An 18231-nucleotide genomic window follows, 5' to 3' on the forward strand; every position below is an offset into this window, starting at 1 on the left:
ACCCAAGGTAAGGGAGCAATTTGTGAAGTCCACTGCAGTGCCCCCTAGGGTGCCCGGTCGGTGTCCTGGCATGTGAGGAGGTCCAGTGCACTACGAATGCTGGCTCCTCCAAGACCCAAATGGCTTGGATTTAGTCGTTTCTGAGATGGCGTCCTTGGTTTCCATTATCGCTGAAAACCGGGGACGAACATCTCTAAGGACGACCATCTCTAAGGTCGACCTAAATGTTGAGATTTGGGCATCCCCGACCGTATTATCGAAACAAAAGATGGACATCCATCTTGTTTCGATAATATGGGTTTCCCCGCCCCCTTCGCTGGCACGTCCTTAGAGATGGACACCCTTAGAGATGGTCGTCCCTGTTCGATTATGCCCTTCATAGTATCTGGTTTATTCTAAGTAGGCGAATTTCAGACTTGGGAGAATCAGACGATGATCATTGACTGAACGGAGGACTCTAGCTGGAGAGTATGGAATAGTAAGGAAGAAAGATAGGTGATCCTACACAAAAAGCTTTAAATGTTAGAGTGGCAACCTTATAGATAATATGTTGGTGAACTAGCAAACCAATGGATGGTTGAAGTATGATCCTAATGGCGTGCACGGTAATTTCTTTAGCGATGATTGCAGTAAGCCTGCATAAATGATGTTGCAGTAATCCAGACGGGATGTGAAAAAAAGACAATATAGCTGATGAGTTTCAAAGAAATGACAGATGGCCCCTAGTTTCTGGAAATTTAGAAAACTAGCCTTCGACAGGTAAGAAAGACAAAGACTAGTCAAGAATGACACCTAAGTAACGAAAGCTGGGTGATAGGAGCTCCAAACAGCTGGGTGGGTGTGGATGGTGGTGTTAAAGCACCAGATAACCAGCAAGCAACTGTTTTGTCAGTATTAAGCACTAAATGATATTTTTAACACAAGGCAACTGAATCCAGACAAGTTTTGCAAGGGTGTGAGAGAAAGGGGTAGTGGGATGTAGGGAAAAGCAAAAGAATATCATCCATGTAAACATGGACTGAAATGCCAAAAGATTGAATCAAAGAAAACTACTGGGCTAAGGAAAAGATTGAAAAGAAGAGGTGAGAGAATGGATCCTTGGGAGGCAGCACAATTCAGTTCCTGTTTAGCAGAGACAGAAATGAAGTGAACCATGATATAACTGTGACTGATAGACCAAGAGCAACAAGATGAGAAAGTACAAGGTCGAAAGCTGCGGACACTCATGGAATTGATACTTCTGGCCATCTTAGGAGAGATATGTTGTAACTGTTTTTGAATATTTGTTTGTTTATTGTGTATGTTGATTTGTAATCTGCCTAGCTGTAAACCGAATAGTAATGTATAAATAAACAAATAAATCCTAGAACCAACCCCCCCTTTTTTTTTTTTTTTTTACTTTCAACCATGTCTCTCTTGTCTATTCAGACTTGAAAAGGGGATATTTTATTGTGTGTATAGAGATGACCTTAAAGAGGCAGTGCCCAGTTTGGGCTTTTAAAAAGACAAGGTTAGGCTTTTCCTCTCTCAAACTCACAGAAAAAAAAAAAGAAAGATCTTTTGCATGCAGAAACTTGTACCTGAGGCAATGAGGATTAAATGACTTGCCTAAGAGTACAAGGAGCTGCAGTGGCCCTTTGAACTAGGCTCAATGATTGCAAGGACTGGGCTAAAATAAACTGAAAGGGAAATACATAATAAGGGAAAACATCTCAGGACTGCTGCAGATGATGGCTCAGCTGAGGTAGAAGTCCGAAAGAAGAGGAGGAAAGTGCCTGACAAAAAATAGATAATGAAATCAAATAAAAACTAGGATGCTTTCTGAAGTCATTTCCACCTTCTCAGTGTCTTTCTCTAGCACATCAGTTTTTTAGAAAATGTGAATGCTTCTATCCTGCCTCCTGTTCTTCCTTTGATGCCTTTGTGCACTGTGCTCCTAATGCCACCTGCTCTCTCTCTCTCTCTCAGCTGCACACACAATTTCAACAGATTTCAGGGTGCCGACGATGTTTGATGTATTGCTGGACCAGAACAGCGAGAAAGAAAAGCGAGAGAAGGTGAGAATCCTGTTTGAGAGAGTCAGTGAATGGGGGAGGAAAACTTGGGCAATAGCAGAAAGACAGAGATTGTCAGCAGACTATGAGGTATATATATTAAAGTACGCTGAAACAGTGTGTAATTCTGGCTTGTGGGCATCCCTGGGTCCAGGGCCGACCTGGCAGACTTCGTCAATCACTGAATGCTTTATACCTGATGGCTCCACTGAGGAAGAAGGGTGTTAGCAGGTGGGATTTCCCTCCTTTACCCCCAGGTAAAAAATCCCAAACTAATGTGAATGTGAACAAATATTTACAAGTTTATTCAATGTATATAACTTATCTAGTATTTGTATCTAATATATATTAGCCGTCCGATATTCTGTAGGAGACAGTTGGCTATCTCCTAGTGATATCACTGGATAGCCGGCTGAGTACCATTTAACTGGCCAGGTGCCCTTCTTTGCCAGTTAAATGATTTTGAACATCAGGAGGACGGTTTGGCAAGAATAATCAAATGAAAGTGTAATAATGAATCTAGCTATTAGATGGCACTGTCAGATTTTAAAGATTTACATTTAAACCACAGGGGTGCCTATCTCTGGCAGGTATTGCTATGCTTCTACAGCACAAGGAGATCAGATCATACATATAGGAGGAACTTTTATAAAGGCTTTTTTAGCATGTATATGTAACTACATACATGTAAACTGTCACTTATAAAATTACCCCCTGCATATGCCAACATGCCTCCTAAGCGCCATTCATTAACAACATGCATAACTTGCGTATTTGCACGGAGCAGAGCATGGAGGGACCCAAACTTATGTGCATAACGTTATATAATACTGTAAGTTACACGCATACCTGTTTAGGGGGTCTTTTACAAAGGCATGCTAGGTTTTAGTGCTCATGCTACAGACACCCATAGAAATATATTGGCGTCTCTAACAGTTAGTTTGTGTTTATTTTTAGCACACACTAAAAACGCTAGTGTGCCTTTGTAAAAGGACCCCTTAAGGCACTAACTTTTACATCAGGTCTATGGATGGCATAACTGATCACTTGAAAATGTTAGGTGCATTAATACCCAGCTAGGCTAGTATTCTGTATAGGAAAGTATGTTTCTTTATGAAATATTCTCCTGCAAAGTACCCTCTGGGTACCTAATTGTATGTGCCCTGTTATAGAATTGTCCCCTAAGTATAACCATATATAGCAACTATTAAGAGAGCTATACAGTTCAGTAGAAAATTACACCTATCAATATTCAGCTGGCGGCGGTCAGCATTTTTTTATGCACTGACTGTTGCTGGCTAAATTAGACCTGGATATTCAATGCCAGGCCATATCTGGGTATAACCTTGAATATCTAGGTCTGACCACTGGGATTTATGTGGACCCCAGCCAATATTCAGTTTGGACCTGCATAAGACCTTTATGAGGGTCCCGGTTTGAATATAGCCAGGACTGTATAAGAGGATCAATAATTTCCACCCTCCTCAATTCTGATCCCTCTGGACTGTGACCTCAACCCCCTTCAGAAGCACCCACCACCACCACAAGGCCCTCCTGGGCCTACCTTTACATTGTGAACTTTGGGGGCAGGAGAAATGCCCGCTTGCTCTTCCCATGCCTCAAAATGGCTGCTACAACTTCTAGCAGCAGTCTTGTGCTGCCATGTTAGTACCATGAGACTGCTGCTAGAGGCTGGAGCCACCATGAGCAGGAGTTGACCACAACCAATATAAAGGAGGGGGCTTCAGAGAGGCAGCTCTGCTTAGAGGGGAGTCCAGGAGGGTGGCACCTTTTTTTTGGGGGGGGGGGGGGGGGCAGAGAGAGCACAGACCTAGATTTTGGTTGCGACCCAAAAGTTATGTGAATGCCAGCTGATATTTAATGTCAGCACCCACATAGCTAAGTGGGCCAAAATAGAACTGCCTTAGCTATAGGGCAACCAATACTGAATATTGCTGGTGCCTTCATACAGTGGGGAAATAAGTATTTGATCCCTTGCTGATTTTGTAAGTTTGCCCACTGACAAAGACATGAGCAGCCCATAATTGAAGGGTAGGTTATTGGTAACAGTGAGAGATAGCACATCACAAATTAAATCCGGAAAATCACATTGTGGAAAGTATATGAATTTATTTGCATTCTGCAGAGGGAAATAAGTATTTGATCCCCCACCAACCAGTAAGAGATCTGGCCCCTACAGACCAGGTAGATGCTCCAAATCAACTCGTTACCCGCATGACAGACAGCTGTCGGCAATGGTCACCTGTATGAAAGACACCTGTCCACAGACTCAGGGAATCAGTCAGACTCTAACCTCTACAAAATGGCCAAGAGCAAGGAGCTGTCTAAGGATGTCAGGGACAAGATCATACACCTGCACAAGGCTGGAATGGGCTACAAAACCATCAGTAAGACGCTGGGCGAGAAGGAGACAACTGTTGGTGCCATAGTAAGAAAATGGAAGAAGTACAAAATGACTGTCAATCGACAAAGATCTGGGGCTCCACGCAAAATCTCACCTCGTGGGGTATCCTTGATCATGAGGAAGGTTAGAAATCAGCCTACAACTACAAGGGGGGAACTTGTCAATGATCTCAAGGCAGCTGGGACCACTGTCACCATGAAAACCATTGGTAACACATTACGACATAACGGATTGCAATCCTGCAGTGCCCGCAAGGTCCCCCTGCTCCGGAAGGCACATGTGACGGCCCGTCTGAAGTTTGCCAGTGAACACCTGGATGATGCCGAGAGTGATTGGGAGAAGGTGCTGTGGTCAGATGAGACAAAAATTGAGCTCTTTGGCATGAACTCAACTCGCTGTGTTTGGAGGAAGAGAAATGCTGCCTATGACCCAAAGAACACCGTCCCCACTGTCAAGCATGGAGGTGGAAATGTTATGTTTTGGGGGTGTTTCTCTGCTAAGGGCACAGGACTACTTCACCGCATCAATGGGAGAATGGATGGGGCCATGTACCGTACAATTCTGAGTGACAACCTCCTTCCCTCCGCCAGGGCCTTAAAAATGGGTCGTGGCTGGGTCTTCCAGCACGACAATGATCCAAAACATACAGCCAAGGCAACAAAGGAGTGGCTCAGGAAGAAGCACATTAGGGTCATGGAGTGGCCTAGCCAGTCACCAGACCTTAATCCCATTGAAAACTTATGGAGGGAGCTGAAGCTGCGAGTTGCCAAGCGACAGCCCAGAACTCTTAATGATTTAGAGATGATCTGCAAAGAGGAGTGGACCAAAATTCCTCCTGACATGTGTGCAAACCCTCATCATCAACTACAGAAGACGTCTGACCGCTGTGCTTGCCAACAAGGGTTTTGCCACCAAGTATTAGGTCTTGTTTGCCAGAGGGATTAAATACTTATTTCCCTCTGCAGAATGCAAATAAATTCATATACTTTCCACAATGTGATTTCCGGATTTAATTTGTGATGTGCTATCTCTCACTGTTACCAATAACCTACCCTTCAATTATGGGCTGCTCATGTCTTTGTCAGTGGGGCAAACTTACCAAAATCAGCAAGGGATCAAATACTTATTTTCCCCCACTGTATCTGTCACCCCTTCTCTGGACTGTCCTTTTAATGGCTGGATTTTACATGATTGGTTGGTGCTGATGTTCAATGGCACTGCCTGGTTCAGTGGCTGCCCTACCGAGAGCAGGCTCCTGCCTGCTTAAATCATGTTGAATGCTGACCCCAAACTAACAGTAACATAACAATGACAGCAGATAAAGACCACTAAGACAATGAAATATTAACCAGGACCTAGTACAGCATGAATAGGGCATGGGGGGGAGGGGGGTTTCTGGTGTGGAAAGCATGCAGAGTATGTCTCGTGGAATAATTTTGAACCCCACTGCATCGTGTATGTCTGTTGTTCTCGGTGTGTATGGGTTTCTGTATACCTGTGTATGCATGTGTGTACCTGTACATGTCTGTAGATGTGCATTGGTGTGTGTGTGGTGTAGACTGCAGGATAAAGATTTCTGAGCTGTATAAGGAAGATATCAAGCCAGTGGAAGGTCTGGAAGCAGAAAGTTTTGCAGTATAAGGATTTTACAAAGAATTTAATTTTCCTCAGGCTGCCAACAATCTGATTGTTCTCAGTCGGGAAGATGCAGGAGCAGAGAAGATTTTCCAGAACAATGGTATCAGCCTTCTTCTTCAGCTGATGGACTCTAAGGATCCAGAAATGGTTTTGTCAGCAGTAAGGACACTCTCAGGCATGTGTAGCGGACACAAGGCACGGGTAAGCAAGCAACTCAGTAAATGCCACCGAAAAATAAGGGCTGGGAAAAATCATCTCAGTGCTGTTCTACAAAGGATGCTTCTGGGATGAGTGCCATTTATAGATCGTGCCTAGCAGGGATTCTCGTGCACAACTTGGGCACGCAGATTTACACCAGCTGAAAACCTGGTGTAAATCCTGGTGCGCAACTTGGGTGTGCATTCCCCAAATTTGTAACACTGCATGTAATTCTGTGGAGTGCCCCTCCAATGGCCATGCCTCTTTTGGACTGCACACGAGAAGATTTGGGCACAAATTGTTTTAGAATTGCACGCAACTGGATCCACAAGCAAATCCAAATTAGTCAATTAATATCAATAATTGATTGTTAATGACTTGTTAACTAATTTATTTGCATGCAGATCTCAGGATCACAAGCAACTTTGGACACCATTTATAGAATTTGGGGATGATGAGTATGAGGCACGGGTAAGCAAACACATCTGTGGCACATATGAGGCAATAAATGACGCCCAAAGTTAGGCACCGGAAATCCACCTTTGGATGCAAAGACTACACCTGCTGAAATCTGATGTACATCCAAGCACCCAACTGAGGGCAGTTGGGTGTGCAAACCAAGTATTCTATAATATAGTGACTAATTTCTGGGAACAACCCTGGCCCACTCATTCCCCTCTCATGGCCTACCTCCTTTTGAGTTGCACACTATAGAATTAAGGTGCAGATGTTATAGAATATCGACTGGGCCAAGTGGCACACGCAAATACAAATTGATGCCAATTAAGTCCAATTATTGATTGTTGACACATTGTTAATTCTTTAATTTGCATGCAGATTTTTCCTGTGTGCTCAAATTTGACTGCCGGCGGATAATGGATACAAGGCATGAATAAGTAAGCACCTCTCAGGCACATGTAATGAATACAGGGCACAGATAATCAAGTACCTCTCACTCTCAGGCAAATACAGGGCACAGAGAAGCACCTTTAATGGTTACAGGGCATGGCAAAGCAAGCACCTCTCAGGCATATATAATGAACACAGGGCACAGATAAGAAAGCAGCTCTCGGGCACATATAATGAATACAGGGCACAGATATGGAAACACCTCTTAGGCACATATTCTCCCTTGGATAATATGAGCTAGTGCTGTATTTTCATCCTGTGTCTGTTTCGTCCTACTCGATTTCTCAACTGACCCCACATGCAATTAAATAATTCCCAGGAAACAGTTGGATTGGAAGGGGTGGGAAAAAGATCTACAATGCTTGCTTTTGGCAAGTAATTTAATAGAAAATGGCTATAAGATTATATACAACTGATACTAACAGCCTAGATGCATTACAACTAAATTGACTAATGAGGTGAATAGCACCAATAATTTGGTGCTAACAATCAGTTATTGGTGTTATTGCAACAATTTGGATTTGAGCATGTATCTTGCAATATGCCTATTCGGTAAAGATCTGCGTGAACTCAAAAGGGGGTGTGGCCATGGGAAGGGCATGGGCAAGTCAGGGGCATTCACTAAATATGTGCAACGTATTACAGAAGACTGGGGATTTGCACCTAAATTACATGACAGGATTTATACCTGGTTTCAGTTGCTGTGAATCCTCGCACCCAAGTTGAGTTGGGATCCCAGCACTACACGCTATCTTATAAAGAACACCCATCCCCGAGCACCCTTTACTGTTCAGCACCGAAGTTTGAACACTATTTACTGAATCTAGTCCATACTGTATAATTGCACCACTCTATCTCTACATGGGGAAATCTGTGAGTGTCTTGGTAAATACATATACACTTGAAATTTTCTCTCCCAAAATGCCCTTTTTTACATGTTGATAAAAGTATTATTGTACTAGGCCCATGAGTGGTAGTGTGTGGTGGTGGTGGTGAGAAGTATGTTAACTGTGGGGGGTCAGTGTGCTGCCACAGTGATCCTGAGTTACTTCACAGAAGTACCTTCAGCAACTTGAAATACTTGTCCATAATAGTCTCTCACTCTGTTTAGTATCCAGATCTGATGAGGTCATTCTTGTCGAGGGATGGAAGACTACATATTGCCGAACATAAATTGAAAGCTGTTGCCAAAGAAGAAAATTTAGAAATTATAGGGGACAGCTAGAAAAGTCACCAAATCTGAGGAGCTGGAAGCGTGCTGAAATCTTCATGGGTTTTCCCACTCTTCTCTGTTTCATTTCTATTAAAAGCCCCTGAAGAATTTCCCCATCTTAGTAAAGTTAGCCCTCTCAAAGTCCCAGGACCATCTTCTACCACTTTTTTTCTTATATTTATCATGTCCACATGACTACCCTCTGTGACATCAGGAGTACATTCTGGTTTTTGAGTATCGGGTTCAATATTATCGCCGTGTGTGCAAATTCTTTTTCTAGTTACATCAGGGGTACCTCCTAAGGAAGTTCAGGATATCAACACACAGAATAGTAGCTACAACTAAATGCAGTTAGCAGTGAGTACATTGTGTAAGAGAGAGAGAGAGACACCGATAATACAGGTTTCTTATTCTCCTGTAGGCTACTGCTATTCTGCACTTGGTGGGACTTGACAAAATTGGGTAGGATTTTGGCTGTGGACCATGAAGAAATTGCATTGGCTGCATGTAATTTATTCCAGACTCTGATAGATTCTTTAGCTGGTGAGGATAAAAAGAACATGGAAAGGATGAAGCCTTGGTGTTGGGTAAGTAGTACAAGTCTGAGTCTTATTTCATATTTTCTGTTATGAGTTAGGAGCCTTGGGATCAGGTGGAGGGTGTATGTTTATTCTTTATCTCATCAGTTATTATTAAAGTTGGTTCTGTGTAAGTTAATAAATAAATAAATTAAATACATTTCTGAGAAGTTCTGAGAGAAGAGGGCACTTCTCTGGTAAGTGAACTCTATTTGCTTTGTGTTTTGGGAACTTAAAGATTGGGGTTTTAAAGGAGGAATTGTAGGTTAGTGATAGGCAAATAAAATATAAAAAAGCAAATTTTTATCAACTAATCTGCATAGTCTTTTCCCCTTTTTCCCTTTTTAAACAACTTTCTACCACAGCATTAACAGATAGACTCTAGCAGGCGCTGCAGCGAGAGTCACATGTATAATTATGTACTGTCACATGTATAATTATCTCCCAGTTGGTGAGATGTCATATGTGTGTGCCCGATTGCAAAGAGCTCCTAGCTCTCAGAGAACGTGTCCGTTCTCTTGAGGCTAGAGTACCGACTTGGTGGAGCTGAGGGAGACAAAGAGGTACATAGAGGAGACCTACAGAGATGTTGTAGAGAAGATCCCACCTCCTGTCTAGTAGCCCTTGTGCTACCTTGGAGGAGGGAGGTCTCTAGAAGGAGGAGCATCACCCTGGTGAAGTAGAAAGTACCGAGGATATGTCTCCAAGTGCTGCCCAGGAGGGAAAGGTTAGGGACAGCTGTGTTAGTTGGTGATTCAATCATTAGGCATATAGAGGGTGGCTGGTGGACATGAGGATCACCTGGTGACTTGCCTGCCAGGTGTGAAGGTGGCGGACCTCACGCGTCACCTAGATAGGATTTAGATAGTGCTGGGAAGGAGCTGGCTCTCTTGGTACATGTGGGTACTAATGACAAGAAAATGTGGGAGAGAGGTTCTGGAAGCCAAATTTAGGCTCTTAGGTAGAAAGCCCAAATCCAGAACCTCTAGGGTAACATTTTCTGAAGTGCTAACCTGTTCCATGCACAGGGCACAAGACTGGCAGAGCTCCAGAGTCTCAATGCGTGGATGAGACGATGGTGCAGGGTGGAGGGTTTTAGATTTGTTAGGAACTAGGCAACGTTCTTGGGAAGGGGGAGCCTATTCCAAAAGAATGGGCTCCATCTTAACCAGGGTGGGACCAGGCTGCTAAGGGAGGTATGCACCTGGGAGCAATTTTTGAAGTCCACTGCAGTGCCCCCTAGGGTGCCCGGTTGGTGTCCCTGGCATGTTAGGGGGCCAGTGCACTACAAATGCTGGCCCCTCCCACGATCAAATGCCTTGGATTTGGCCGGGTTTGAGATGGCCGACATCGGTTTCCATTATCGGCGAAAACCGATGCCAGCCATCTCTGACATTTGTCCGGCTCGAACCATATTATCGAAACGAAAGATGGCTGGCCATCTTTTTCGATAATACGGTTCGGGACTGCTCTTTGCGGTACCGGCCATATAGATGGCCGCCACCGTTCGATTATGCCCTCAAAGTCAACATGGATTTAGTGAAGGGAAATCTTGCCTCACCAATCTACTACATTTCTTTGAAGGGGTGACAAACATGTGGATAAAGGTGAACCAGTTGATATTGTGTATCTGGATTGTCAGAAAGCGTTTGACAAAGTACCTCATGAGGGAGGGAGAGTCATAGGATAGTAGGTAGTGTTCTATTGTGGATTAAAACTGGTTAAAACATAGAAAACAGAGAGTAGGGTTAAATGGTCAGTATTCTCAATGGGTTCCACCAGGGGCATAGCCACGGGTGGGCCTGGACGGGCCCAGGCCCACCCATTTTCCCTCCAGGCCCGCCCATCCACAACCTTCGCACGCTGTCGCTGCCCTTTTGTCCCGTGGAGGCAGCGTTCAGCGTTTCCTTCCTGCCCTGTCTTCTCCCAGGCTCTGCTGCATCGTCCCTGCAAGTGGAATCCTTTTCCTTTTCGGCCGTTGCGCTGTGCTGCCATACACACAGGCAGCTTCAACTCCTCCCCTGCTGCGTCCATTCTGGCTCTCTATGATGCACTTCCTTGTTTAGGGGCCGGATGAACGCGGTGGGGGAGAGCGAAGCTGCCTGTGTGTATGGCAGCGCAGCGCGACGGCCGAAAAGGAAAAGGATTCCACTTGCAGGGACGATGCAGGCAGAGCCTGGGGAGAAGACAGGGCAGGAAGGAACGCTGAACGCTGCCTCCGCGGGACAAAAGGGCAGCGACAGCGTGCGAAAGTTGTGGATGGGCAGGCCTGGAGGGAACATGGCTGAGCTGCTGGGACATGGGACGGAGAGGAAGAAGGGACTGGAGGGAAGGGAGAGAGCTGCTGGGATATGGGAGGGAGAGGAAAGAAGGGACTGGAGGGAAGGGAGGGAGCTGCTGGGACATGGGAGGGAGAGGAAGAAGGGACCGGAGGGAAGGGAGGAGAGCTGCCGGGACATGGGAGGGAGAGAAAGAAGGGACTGGCGGGAAGGGAGAGAGCTGCTGGACATGGGAGGGAGAGGAGAAAGGGAGAGAACTACTAGACATGGGAGGGAGAGGAGGAAGGGGCTGGACAGCTGCTTGACAAGGGAGGAAGAAGGGACTAGAGGTAAGGGAGAGAGCTGCTGGACATGGGATGGAGAGGAGGAGGGGATTGGATGGGAGATAGCTGCTGGACATGGGAGGGAGTGGAAGAAGGACTGGAGTGGGAGAGAGCTGCTGGACAATGGGAGGATAGGGAGAGAAAGAGGGGAGATGGATGAAAGATGCAGAGAGAAGGGGAGACTGGAAGGATGTGGAGAGAGAGGGGAGACTGAACAGAAAAGGGTAGAGAGACCAGACACTGGATATAAGGAGAGGGAGATAGAGACACAGATGGAAGGATCAGGAGCAGAGGGTAGATGGGTGGAAGGATGAGGAGAGAAAGAAAGAAAGAAAGAAAGAGGGAAGACGATGGAAGGGGTAGGGAGAAAAAGGAGACCGCTGGATGCCAAAGAAAGAGGGGAGACACTGGAAGGATGGGGATAGAACTAGGGGAGCTGCTGGATGGAAAGAGGGAGAGGACAGTAGTAGGGAAAGACTGGAGAATGAGAGGAAGGGCATGTGGAGAACAAGGGTTGAGGAAAAGATGAAAGCCATAGGGATGAATGGACAGGAACCCTGGCAAGAGAAAGACGAAGGAAAGCAGAATCTAGAGACTGGGAGCAACACAATGAGAAAAAGTAAAGGCCATACAACAAAGGTAAAGGAAAATAATTTTATTTTAATTTAGGATAAAGTAATATGGTACCTGTGTTAATAATATTTCAGAGACCAATACTTTCTTAGGTCATGAGAGGATACCATAACAGCATTATACTGACCTGAGGCAGGAGGTTTTGGCCTCTGAAAGCTCATTGAAAAGGGTGTTAGGCTATTAAATTATTTTCTGAAACCTGATGCACTGAAAAGCGCACTTTACCGCTGTGTGACAATGCATCTGATTAGTGTGACTAAATTTTGCTGGGAAAGGGGGGTAAGAGAGAAAATTTTGTGCCCACCCACTTTAGGTTTAGGCCCATCCAAAATTGCAGTCTGGCTATGCCACTGGGTTCCCCAGGACTCTGTGCTGGGACTGCTGCTTTTTTATAAATGACCTAGAGATGGGAAGTAACTAGTGAGGTAATTAAATTTGCTGATGGCACAAAGTTATTCAAAGTTGTTAAATCGTGAGAGTATTGTGAAAAATTACAAGAGGACTTATCGAGACTGGGAAACTGGGCATCTAAATGGCAGATACATTTAATGTGAGCAAGTGCAAGGTGATGCATGTGGGAAAGAGGAACCCCAATTATAGCTACCTCATGCAAGGTTCCATGTTAGGAGTTGACGGATCAAGAAAGGGATCTGGGTGTCGTCATCGATAATACACTGAAACCTTCTGCTCAGTGTGCTGCTCGGCTAGGAAAGTGAATGGAATGTTGGGTATTATTAGGAAAGGTATGGAAACAGGTGTGAGGATGTTATAAGTCCCCCAAAAGTGCCCTAAATGACCAGTATGACCTCCCCTGACTCCCGCAGTGGTCACAAAAAAAAAAAAATCTTTAAAACTTTTTTTTCCAGCCTGTATGCCAGCCTCAAATGTCATACCCAGCTCCATCACAGCAGCATGTAGGTCCCTGGAGCAGTTGTTAGTGGGTGCTGTGGACTTCAGCCAGGTGGACCCAGGCCCATCCCCCCCTACCTTTTACACTTGTGCTGGTAAATGGGAGTGCTCCAAACCGCCCCCAAAACCCACTGTACCCACATCTAGGTGCCCCCCTTCAGCCATAAGTGCTATGGTAATGGTGTAGAGTTGTGGGCAGTGGGTTTTGGGAGGGATTTGGGGGGCTCAGCACCCAAGAGAAGGGAGCTATGGACTTGTGAGGTATTTTACTTTTTTTTTTAATTGTTACAAGTGCCCGGTTGGTGTCCTGGCATGTGAGGGGACCAGTGCACTACCGAATCCTGGCCCCCTCCCACAATCAAATGCCTTGGATTGTTTGTTTTTGAGCTGGGCGCCTTCGGTTTCCATTATCGCTGAAAAACGATATCGCCCAGCACAAAATCCGATGCATTTGCCCGGCACAAACCGTATTATGCGAAAAAAAAGATGGACGCCCATCTTTTTCGAAAATACGGTCTGACCCGCCCCTTCACGTAACCCGTTCTCGAGATAGACGTCCATGGAGATGGGCGTTCGCGTTCAGATTATGCCCCTCCACGTAGTCCAACCTCGTGCCCCTATTTGTTGCCAAATCTATACAGTTTGATATTTAAAGTAAGCTAGACTTCTTAGCTCTCTGGTGGAAGGCCGATTGAGAAACTTAATAATTTAGCACGATTAACTGACATAGCAGCCCAACCATATTGTCCTGAAGATTCCAAGGTCAAAATAGCCCTATCCTGAATTTTTTGTCTGATGGAAAGTAGTAGGAAATAATATCCCCCCTCCCCCGCTAAACTGCCTTAGCTGCTTCCTAAAAAGAACAGGAGTATCTCCTGTAAAGCATTTAAATCCTGGTATTCCGGCCATTTTTGATGTACGAATAACCTAATTTGGGGATCCATCAGTGTCAGCTGCAACTCCATCCATACCATGGCATGATCGGACACCTCATAGGGTCCGATCTCAGCCCTCAACATCTTAGGCCACAAATCCTGAGATAGCAAGAGATAATCAATTTGATAATCAATTATGAGCTTGGGATAAGTGTGTAAATCAGTCATTAGGATGAAGCACACACCATACATCTATCAAATCTAACACTCACATAGCATGGGGACCCCCTTTGAGAAATGACTTCCAACCCTTTGGGCAACCCCCCGATTTATCCAAGTGGGGGTCATGTACTCCGTTAAGTCTACTACTACTACTACTTAACATTTCTAGAGCGCTACTAGGTTACGCAGCGCTGTACAATTTAACAAAGAAGGACGGTCCTGCTCAAAGGAGCTTACAATCTAAAGGACAAAATGTCAAGTTGGTGCAGTCTAGATTTCTGAGTAGAGGTGTGGTGGTTAGGTGCCGAAGGCAACATTGAAGAGGTGGGCTTTGAGCAGTGATTTAGATGGGCAGGGAGGGGGCTTAGCGTATGGGCTCAGGGAGTTTGTTCCACGCATGAGGTGAGGCGAGGCAGAAAGGGCGGAGCCTGGAGTTGGCGGTGGTGGAGAAGGGTACTGAAAGGAGGGATTTGTCTTGAGAGCGGAGGTTACGGGTAGGAACATAAGGGGAGATGAGGGTAGAGAGGTAAGGAGGGGCTGCAGATCGAGTGCATTGTAGGTTAGTAGGAGAAGCTTGAACAGTATGCGGTACCTGATTGGAAGCCAGTGAAGTGACTTGAGGAGAGGGGTGATATGAGTATATCGGTCCAGGCGGAAGATAAGACGTGCAGCCGAGTTCTGAATGGACTGAAGGGGGATAGATGGCTAAGTGGGAGGCCAGTGAGGAGTAGGTTGCAGTAAGTCAAGGCGAGAGGTAATGAGAGAGTGGATGAGAGTTTGGGTGTGTGCTCAGAGAGGAAAGGTGCGAATTTTGCTAATGTTATAGAGGAAGAAGCGACAGGTCTTGGCTATCTTGCTGGCTATGTGCAGAGAAGGAGAGGGAGGAGTCGAAGATGACACCGAGGTTGCGGGCAGATGAGACGGGGACGAGGAGGGTGTTATCAACTGAGATAGAGAGTGGAGGGAGAGAGGAGAATTGGGTTTGGGTGGGAAGACAAGAAGTTCGTTCTTGGCCATGTTGAGTTTTCAGGTGGCGATTGGACATCCATGCAGCAATGTCAGAATAAGCAGGCCGATACTTTGGCCTGGGTTTCTGCAGTGATGTCTGGTGTGGAGAGATAAAGCTGGGTGTCATCAGCATAAAGATGGTAGTGGAAGCCATGAGATGAGATCAGGGAGCCCAGGGAAGAGGTGTAGAGGGGAAAGGAGGGGTCCAAGGCCAGATCCCTGGGGACTCCGACAGAGAGCGGGATAGGGGTGGAGGACGAACCATGAGAGTGTACTCTGAAGGTACGATGGGAGAGATAAGAGGAGAACAGGAGAGGACAGAGCCCTGGAATCCAAAGGAAGACAGAGTGTCAAGAAGTAAGTTATGATTGACAGTGTCAAAAGGCGGCGGATAGGTCGAGGAGGATGAGGATGGAGTAGTGACCTTTGGATTTGGCGAGGAGTAGGTAATTGCAGACTTTAGATAGTGCCGTTTCTGTCGAGTGCAGGGGGCGAAGCCAGATTGAAGTAGATTCAAAGTTTTAAGTAGATGGTATTATATGAGAGGAGAGAAAATCGAGGCAACGGCTGTGAACAGCGCGTTCAAGTATCTTGGAGAGGAAAGGTAGGAGGGAATGGGGCGGTAGTTGGAGGGACAGGTAGGGTCAAGTGATGGTTTTTTGAGGAGGGGTGTGACTACGGCATGCTTGAAGGTGTCCGGGACAGTTGCAGTGGAAAGAGAGAGGTTGAGGATATGACAGAAACAGGGCAGTACCAAAATCAATTGAACATAAAATTGTTTGTCCAAGTGGGGGTCATATACTCCGTTAAAGTCCCCTCCTAAAACGAACAGGGCAATACCAAAATCAATCGACATAAAATTGTTTGTCATATAGCATATGTACAGTGGGGAAATAAGTATTTGATCCCTTGCTGATTTTGTAAGTTTGCCCACTGACAAAGACATGAGCAGCCCATAATTGAAGGGTAGGTTATTGGTAACAGTGAGAGATAGCACATCACAATTAAATCCGGAAAATCACATTGTGGAAAGTATATGAATTTATTTGCATTCTGCAGAGGGAAATAAGTATTTATCCCTCTGGCAAACAAGACCTAATACTTGGTGGCAAAACCCTTGTTGGCAAGCACAGCGGTCAGACGTCTTCTGTAGTTGATGATGAGGTTTGCACACATGTCAGGAGGAATTTTGGTCCACTCCTCTTGCAGATCATCTCTAAATCATTAAGAGTTCTGGGCTGTCCGCTTGGCAACTCGCATCTTCAGCTCCCTCCAATAAGTTTTCAATGGGATTAAGGTCTGGTGACTGGCTAGGCCACTCCATGACCCTAATGTGCTTCTTCCTGAGCCACGCCTTTGTTGCCTTGGCTGTATGTTTGGGTCATTGTCGTGCTGGAAGACCCAGCCACGACCCATTTTAAGGCCCTGGCGGAGGGAAGGAGGTTGTCACTCAGAATTGTACGGTACATGGCCCCATCCATTCTCCCATTGATGCGGTGGAAGTAGTCCTGTGCCCTTAGCAGAGAAACACCCCCAAAACATAACATTTCCACCTCCATGCTTGACAGTGGGACGGTGTTCTTTGGGTCATAGGCAGCATTTCTCTTCCTCCAAACACGACGAGTTGAGTTCATGCCAAAAGAGCTCAATTTTTGTCTCATCTGACCACAGCACCTTCTCCCAATCACTCTCGGCATCATCCAGGTGTTCACTGGCAAACTTCAGACGGGCCGTCACATGTGCCTTCCGGAGCAGGGGGACCTTGCGGGCACTGCAGGATTGCAATCCGTTATGTCGTAATGTGTTACCAATGGTTTTCGTGGTGACAGTGGTCCCAGCTTGCCTTGAGATCATTGACAAGTTCCCCCCTTGTAGTTGTAGAGCTGATTTCTAGCTTCCTCATGATCAAGGATACCCACGAGGTGAGATTTGCGTGGAGCCCCAGATCTTTGTCGATTGACAGGTCATTTTGTACTTCTTCCATTTTCTTACTAGGCACCAACAGTTGTCTCCTTCTCGCCCAGCGTCTTACTGATGGTTTTGTATCCCATTCCAGCCTTGTGCAGGTGTATGATCTTGTCCCTGACATCCTTAGACAGCTCCTTGCTCTTGGCCATTTTGTAGAGGTTAGAGTCTGACTGATTCCCTGAGTCCTGTGGACAGGTGTCTTTCATACAGGTGACCATTGCCGACAGCTGTCTGTCATGCAGGTAACGAGTTGATTTGGAGCATCTACCTGGTCTGTAGGGGCCAGATCTCTTACTGGTTGGTGGGGGATCAAATACTTATTTCCCTCTGCAGAATGCAAATAAATTCATATACTTTCCACAATGTGATTTTCCGGATTTAATTAGGTGATGTGCTATCTCTCACTGTTACCAATAACCTACCCTTCAATTATGGGCTGCTCATGTCTTTGTCAGTGGGCAAACTTACAAAATCAGCAAGGGATCAAATACTTATTTCCCCCACTGTATATATGCAACATAAGGACAAAGAATGTCCATCAATGTCAAGTGTACAATAATAAAGCGGCTAGCCTCATCTGATTGTACCCAGTGAACCTTCACTTCTAAGCCCTTTCAGATAAGAATGGCCACCCCTGCCTTCTTACCCAACGCTGGCAAATCCCCCACCCACCATCTCTTAGTTTCTTATGTGGGTTCCCTGTAAAAATGCCACAGCCACTGAATGTCTATTTAAAGCTGCCAATATTTTCTGTCTCTTGTACTGATGGCCCCCAAATTCCAAATTATTGAGTAACACCCAGAAGAACAGAGAATACAGCAGACAAGAACATTAACAGTCCCCAAGAGTGTATCCCAGCCTCCACACCCTCCTGTGTTGTGACATTAACGGAAAAACAGCACTCAAACCATCTCTGTGACAACTAGCCCTCCCCTCCATCCCCATGCCCTTACCAACCCTTCTAACCACCCCCTCTCCTAACCCCTCCCTACTAAAACA

General features: G+C 45.7%; 1 protein-coding gene across 1 annotated transcript in view; it reads left to right on the top strand.

Annotated features, from left to right (window-relative positions):
- LOC115482645 (protein unc-45 homolog B-like) overlaps window positions 1-18231 on the top strand; it is a 249113-nt gene that overhangs the window by 57034 nt on the left and 173848 nt on the right. Inside the window, 6 exon segments of the mRNA XM_030222599.1 lie at window positions 1969-1981; window positions 1984-2057; window positions 6151-6318; window positions 8859-8897; window positions 8899-8992; window positions 8995-9024. Coding sequence (XP_030078459.1) covers window positions 1969-1981; window positions 1984-2057; window positions 6151-6318; window positions 8859-8897; window positions 8899-8992; window positions 8995-9024 — 418 coding nt within the window.

This window comes from Microcaecilia unicolor, chromosome 13, assembly GCF_901765095.1.
Source record: "Microcaecilia unicolor chromosome 13, aMicUni1.1, whole genome shotgun sequence".
Classification (NCBI taxonomy): domain Eukaryota; kingdom Metazoa; phylum Chordata; class Amphibia; order Gymnophiona; family Siphonopidae; genus Microcaecilia; species Microcaecilia unicolor.